Raw genomic sequence first — 6,000 nt, 5'->3', positions numbered from 1 at the left:
TTTTGCGGTACACGGGCCTCTCACTGTTGTGGCCTCTCCCGTTGCGGAGCACAGGCTCAGCGGCCATGGCTCACGGGCCCAGGCGCTCCGCAGCATGTGGGATCCTCCCGGACTGGGGCACGAACCCGTGTCCCCTGCATCGGCAGGCGGACTCTCAACCACTGTGCCACCAGGGAAGCCCCTTAATGTGCTTTTTTAAAGTGATCTAGTTTTGAGAGTATTTTTAAAATTTTGTTTATTTTTTATTCAAGTACAGTTGTTGTACAAGGTTGTGCTAATCTCTGCTGTACAGTAAGCAAAGTGACTCAGTTATGCACACATATACATTCTGTTTTCATATTGTTTTCCATTATGGTTTATCCCAGGAGATTGGATATGGTTCCCTGTGCTCTACAGTAGGACCTTGTTGTTTATCTGTTGAGAGTATTTCCTAAAGCTCTTTGGATCACATTAGAGAAAAGAGATACGAATAAAAAAAATTTTTTTTTTCTTTTTAATCACATGTGTTGAGAGAAAAACTGTCAGTGGCCGTTAGGTATCACAGTACAGGCAGGACACGGCCGTGTCCTCTGGTGTCTCACAGTTAACATTCCCTGGGGTCGTGCTGATTTTCGGGAGGAAAGTTTGGTTGCTCTCTGAGGCTGAAAGCATTCTTCAGTCCTGGGGTGGCCTGGTTTTGTGACGGCCAGAGGGGTGTCTTTTGCACATTGTACTGACCCATTAATCTCTCGCCTGCAGATCCAGGTCACTGGGATCGGTACCACTATGGTTCTCGGTCCAGGGACCCCCGCACCTATGACCGGAGGTGTTGGTATGATGCTGAGTACGATCCATATAGGAAGGAAAGCTATGCTTATGGGGACAGGTTGGTAGAACAGATTTTGATAAGGAGGGTGGGTCGTGAGTCAGCTGCGCTTCTGCGTCTGTGCCCTCGGGTCTTTGTAATTCACTCAGGAGCTACAGTTGTGTCTGGCTTCCTGGGGGGTGGTCACCTTCGGGAGGAACGGGATGAACTGGCCCTCCCAGTGGCTCTCTCCTTGGGCTCTTGGAGGGGGACTGGCCTCAGAACCAGCGCCGCGCGTCAGTTCATCCCCTTCTCGGGTCCGTGAGAGGGGTGACCACCTCAGACGGACCCCCAGCCTGCCTCTCTAACCCTAAGGCGGGGTCTGAACTTGGCCTTGGGATGCAGTGACTCCACTCGAGGGTGGACTCTGACGAGCGCTGTCCTTAGGATCGGGACTCGCGGTGGCGAGGACCTGGGGGGGCTCACTGCCACGTGGCACGGGAGCATAGGCCCTGGAGGTACTCTCCCCGAGCCCCGGCCTCTGCCCCTCTGCTTCCCCAGGCCTGAGAAATACGACGACCACTGGAGGTACGACCCCCGCTTCACCGGGAGTTTTGACGACGAGCCCGAGCCCCACAGGGACCCTTACGGGGAGGAGGTGGACCGGCGGAGCGAGCACTCAGCGCGGAGCCTGCACAGCAGCTTCAGCTCCCACTCCCACCAGGTGGGCGGGCGGGCGGGGGCCGGCCTGGGCCCCAGGGTTCTGGTGGCCGCCTGGGGTCCCGCCGCAGGCGTGGCAAAGAGACTTCACCTGTTTGCTCTTTGCTCTCTAAGAGTCAGGTGTACAGAGGTCGCAACGTGACTGCTGGGCCCTACGAGGCGCCCCCTCCACCGGGCTCCTTCCACGGCGATTATGCCTACGGCCCCTACAGTGGCGACTTCCACGGCACCCCGGGCTTCCCGGAGTACAGCTACCCTGCTGAGGCCAGCTGGCCCTCCGTGGAGCAAGGTGTGTGTGGCGAGGCCCTGCGTGCCCACAGGGGCAGAGGGAGGCCGAGGCACAGCTTGGGGCGGCGTCCCGAGCCTGGGATGGGAAAGAGGGACTGAGTCGTCACCAGGATGGGAACTGGCAATGGCTTGGCCTGGGCATCCCTGCCGAGCAAGGGCCCTACCACGTGCCCGTCCTGAGGGGCAGCGCTTGCCACGCTAGGCTGCTGGTGCCCTGTGGGCTGCAGTCCGGCTCACAGGCCTGGGAGCTGCCTGGCCTGTCCATCGTGTCCACTTCAGTGTGGCTCTGACCTCAGGCTCCACGTTCTTGGGCAGGGCCTCAGTGTAGCCCCAGTGCCGACCACACGGGTACATGGATCTGGGAGGGAACTTGAAAAACTCCAGTTCATACGCTCATCACACAGGCCACATTCTCAATTCGCCTTTGAGATATTTGATCGAATGCTGTTTCTTGGAAAACTGCACAAGTGTGTGAAGGTTTAGAACGTGACAGTATAAAATATAAAATAATGGACTTTCTTAAAGCGTTATTTGATTGAAAATTTCACCTCCTGTTTGGCTTGAGGTGCTTCACTCTTGGTCATTTTCCTTGCCGCTCCCTCCGATGCTCGTGGTCTGAGGGTGAGGCTGTGAAGAGCACTCAGGGCGCAGGGGCTGAGGGGCCACCTGAGCAGCAGGAAGCACGAGCACTGCTTTCTGTGAACAGTGCATCCTGGTGGCTTTTAAAGGAGCGTTTTCAGTTTAGAGGAGAGTATTCTCACTTTTAACGGTCAGAATGTTTTTCTGACATATGTTTAAGTTCTATTTTTTAATAGGATATTTAACAATTACTAACTACAGTTGAAAGTCAGTTCATCTTGATAATCTGTGATTCCAGCTGCATGGGCATCTTGAAAATCTCAGCTATTGATTTAGTTCAGAAGCATTAAAAAGTGACATACGGGTTGTTTCTTTCTCATTTTATTTAAATGTAGCTCCATCGAGACCAACTTCTCCTGAGAAATTCTCGGTGCCTCATATCTGTGCCAGGTTTGGTCCTGGGGGTCAGCTCATCAAAGTGATTCCAAATCTGCCTTCAGAAGGACAGCCTGCGTTGGTTGAAATTCACAGCATGGAGGTAATTCCACGGGGAGAAGTTGCGCGTCGCCCTTCAGGTTGCATGTGCTCTGCAGTTTGTCACCTTCAACTTGTGTGCTGTTGTCTGAAAACACAAGCTTGGGAAATGTTTATTTCCGCGAATCTTCAGTTTGTCAATTGTTTCAGTTCTGCGTGATCATCTTTTCCCTCCCGGAAGTCAGCATTTTCAGAGTCTGCTCTGGGTGTCGTGTTAGACTTGGTTTTATTGTATGTTCCTTTTCTGTCTTTAAGTGAATTCCTGACTTTGGGGTGAGGACCCTGTCCGTGCTCATTTTACTGCTGATTCTGGAGAGTGGGCAGAGGTGCCTCACGATCTTGGGGGGCTGGTGCGGGGCGCCCTGCTCCGTGCCCTGGCAGGCCTCTTCCATCACGTGTATCCAGGCCCTGCCTCAGAGTCTGGGGGGTGGGTCTCACTGCTTAAACAAAGTTTGAAAGTCACTGTTGTGGAACAAGTTGCCCATACTCCGTGATGGAGGCTTTGCCTCCCCACTTGGAGGGACAGGCCGTCCTGAGGATGGCGTCCGTTCCTCTGTCTGCCGATGTAGCCAGGCTGGGCGTTGACCTGCCTGCCCCCGTGAACAGCTCTCTCTCTGTCCCCTCTCCTGTCCCCACCTCAGACCTTGCTGCAACACACGCCAGAGCAGGAGGAGATGCGGGCGTTCCCGGGGCCTCTTGGCAAGTATGTGCCCCACGATCGCGACCGCGGTGCCTTTCCGCCGGCAGTGCCGAGCACGGCCTCGCAGGTGCAGTGGCTGCTGCTCACCGAGTGTGTGTTCTTTTTGCAGAGATGACACCCATAAAGTGGATGTTATTAATTTTGCACAGAGCAAAGCTGCAAAATGTTTACAGAATGAAAATTTAATTGACAAAGAGTCGGCAAGTCTTCTTTGGAGCTTTATTGCTCTGTTATGCAGACAGAACGGGGTACGTGTCTCCTTCCTTGTAGAACTGCTCTTCTCGTGGGCCTCTAGTCCCGGGAGTCCTCAGTACCCCCGAGGAGGGTTAGGCGGGATTTCTGTACCAGGCTGCACCGTCCAGGGGCTCCCCCAGGACGAGTGTCTCGGCGGTGATTTGGGGACACGGGAGCCAAGCAGGGTGTGTGGTTTGGGGTGAAGGGCGGTTTGGGCTCCTGGTCATCGGCCCGTCCGGTGCGTGCGGTCTGCCCGCCTCGCTCCCGGCCGAGTCGGGGGCGGCCCTGTGCCAAGGCGGTCGAAGTCGCTCGCCCGCGGAGGCCCTTCGTGGGCCTCCCCCGACCAGGGCCGGGGCTGTCCCGTCACTCCTGCAGGAGGGTGCTGCTTGTGGTTAAGCCTGTCTCCCTTCCTGCCCCTGCTGCCGCTCGCAGACCGTGGTGGGCACAGACATCGCGGAACTCTTGTTACGAGACCACCGAACCGTGTGGCTTCCTGGGAAGTCACCCAGTGAGGCCAACCTGATCGATTTCACTCATGAGCCTGCGGAGCATGTGGAGGAGGAGTCTGGGGAGGCCCAGCTCTCGTTTCTCACTGACAGTCAGGCCGCCACCACCCTTGAGAAGGACACGGAGCGGTTCCGAGAGCTGCTGCTCTACGGCCGGAAGAAGGTGAGCGGCCCGAGCTCGGGCGCTGGGCGGGGGGCAGGGCCTGCTCTCGGGGTGCCAGCGTCTAGAGCGGAACGCGCTGCCGGGGTCTCGTTCTGCAAAGACTGTCCGGCACCTCGTGTGTCGTGTCTGTGAAGGTGCGAATAGCGGCCTCTCCAGCGCTGCTGGTGTCAGACGTGCAGGTTCCGTGTTTAGTCATCTGACAGACGCGTAGACTGAGCTCAGGCTGCACCCCTGCCGTGTGTAGTGTGTCTCGGGGTAAACACGTGTGCGACACAGAGGCAGCGCATTCTCACGCAGCTGGGGTGAGCTCACCGCGCCACCGCGAGTGGGTGCTGGGCACAGCCCGGGCCCAGGTGGGGAGCGCCGTGGGGACACGCCCGGGGTTTGCTCCGTGGGGCACCTGGTGGTGCAGCGGGCGCGGGGGGGGCACAGTTGGAGCGCCTGCTGGCCTCTGGCAGCGGGGGTCTGGTGGGCTCGGAGTTCTTGGCACTCTTATGTCACGATAGACTCAGAAGACTCATGTTTGGTGAGTAAATGGTCTTAAAGTGGCCATTTTACAGCTAGTTGAAACCTTCTGATCTGTTACATTTAATTCCCATTTCTCTGTTGCAACGTTTCTGCTTCCTGGTCACAAGTTTTCTAAGTTGTGGCCCAGATCATTTTGGATACAGGGAGGCTGAAGTAATTAAGGCCCTGTTGGTGCTGAGCACAGGCCCTCAGGGCCCAGGGGTCACTCGGGGCCTGGGGAGTTCACGTCCCCCTGGCCTTTCTCATGGCGGAGATGACAGGTGGGAGAAGGCGGTGCTACTTCTCCGTTGTCCCTGGTTCTGACGGTGTGCTCGTCCTCTGTGCTGGTGATGAAAGCGGGGTTCCTACACAGAAACCTCCTCCCGCAGGGACTCTGCGGCTATAGTGAAAACGGTGAAACTCGCCCGCTCTTTGTTTTTGAACTGGGAACGTGTGTGTTGGAGCCTTTGATCCGTTTGCTTTTTCATGTGCAGCCGAGCCCTCTCCTCCTCCGTGACCGCGCGTGACGACACATGTTCCGTCGCTCCCGTTGTTCTCGGGGTTCAGAGAACCTCTCGATGCTTTGCAGGATGCTCTGGAGTCCGCGATGAAGAACGGCTTGTGGGGTCACGCCCTGTTACTTGCCAGCAAGATGGACAGCCGGACGCACGCCAGAGTCATGACCAGGTGAGGAGTCCAGCCGTGGGGACTGTCTCCGGGCGTGCCTGCAGGCGGGGGTCCGGGCCTCGTCAGCTTTGGGAAGCCCCCGGTCCCCATACTCTTGTCAGAGGAAGCTGGGGAGTCCCGTCTGCCACCCACGGCTGTGGGCTTGCTGGGCCCTCTTCCTCGGGTTGTGTTGCTAAAGGATTTAAATTTTTTTGTTAACTTCAGGCTTTTTAATTCTATAAAATCTCAGCAGGGAGTTCCCTGGCAGTCCAGTGGTTAGGACTGTGCGCTTCCACTGCCAGGGGCCCTGGTTCAGTCC

At 56.7% G+C, this 6,000-nt stretch overlaps 1 protein-coding gene across 7 annotated transcripts in view; it reads left to right on the top strand.

The window, feature by feature from the left end:
• Nucleotides 1-6,000, top strand: part of SEC16A (SEC16 homolog A, endoplasmic reticulum export factor) — a 32,782-nt gene that overhangs the window by 12,924 nt on the left and 13,858 nt on the right. For all 7 annotated transcript variants that reach the window (XR_003790710.1, XM_029201982.1, XM_029201983.1 and 4 more), the window contains exons 5-12: nucleotides 739-865; nucleotides 1,346-1,508; nucleotides 1,619-1,793; nucleotides 2,767-2,909; nucleotides 3,547-3,608; nucleotides 3,715-3,853; nucleotides 4,272-4,508; nucleotides 5,605-5,702. Coding sequence is in view for 6 of the 7 variants with exons in the window: in XM_029201982.1 (XP_029057815.1) it covers nucleotides 739-865; nucleotides 1,346-1,508; nucleotides 1,619-1,793; nucleotides 2,767-2,909; nucleotides 3,547-3,608; nucleotides 3,715-3,853; nucleotides 4,272-4,508; nucleotides 5,605-5,702 (1,144 nt within the window). In the remaining variant the exon portion in view is untranslated. The remainder of the gene's footprint in view (nucleotides 1-738; nucleotides 866-1,345; nucleotides 1,509-1,618; nucleotides 1,794-2,766; nucleotides 2,910-3,546; nucleotides 3,609-3,714; nucleotides 3,854-4,271; nucleotides 4,509-5,604; nucleotides 5,703-6,000) is intronic.

The sequence above is a fragment of the Monodon monoceros genome, unplaced genomic scaffold (assembly GCF_005190385.1).
Source record: "Monodon monoceros isolate NGI ecotype Baffin Bay Population unplaced genomic scaffold, NGI_Narwhal_1 Super_Scaffold_5, whole genome shotgun sequence".
NCBI classification, from domain to species: Eukaryota; Metazoa; Chordata; class Mammalia; order Artiodactyla; family Monodontidae; genus Monodon; species Monodon monoceros.
The sequence above is the reverse complement of the archived record's forward strand: the minus strand, read 5'-3'. Positions and strand labels throughout refer to the sequence as shown.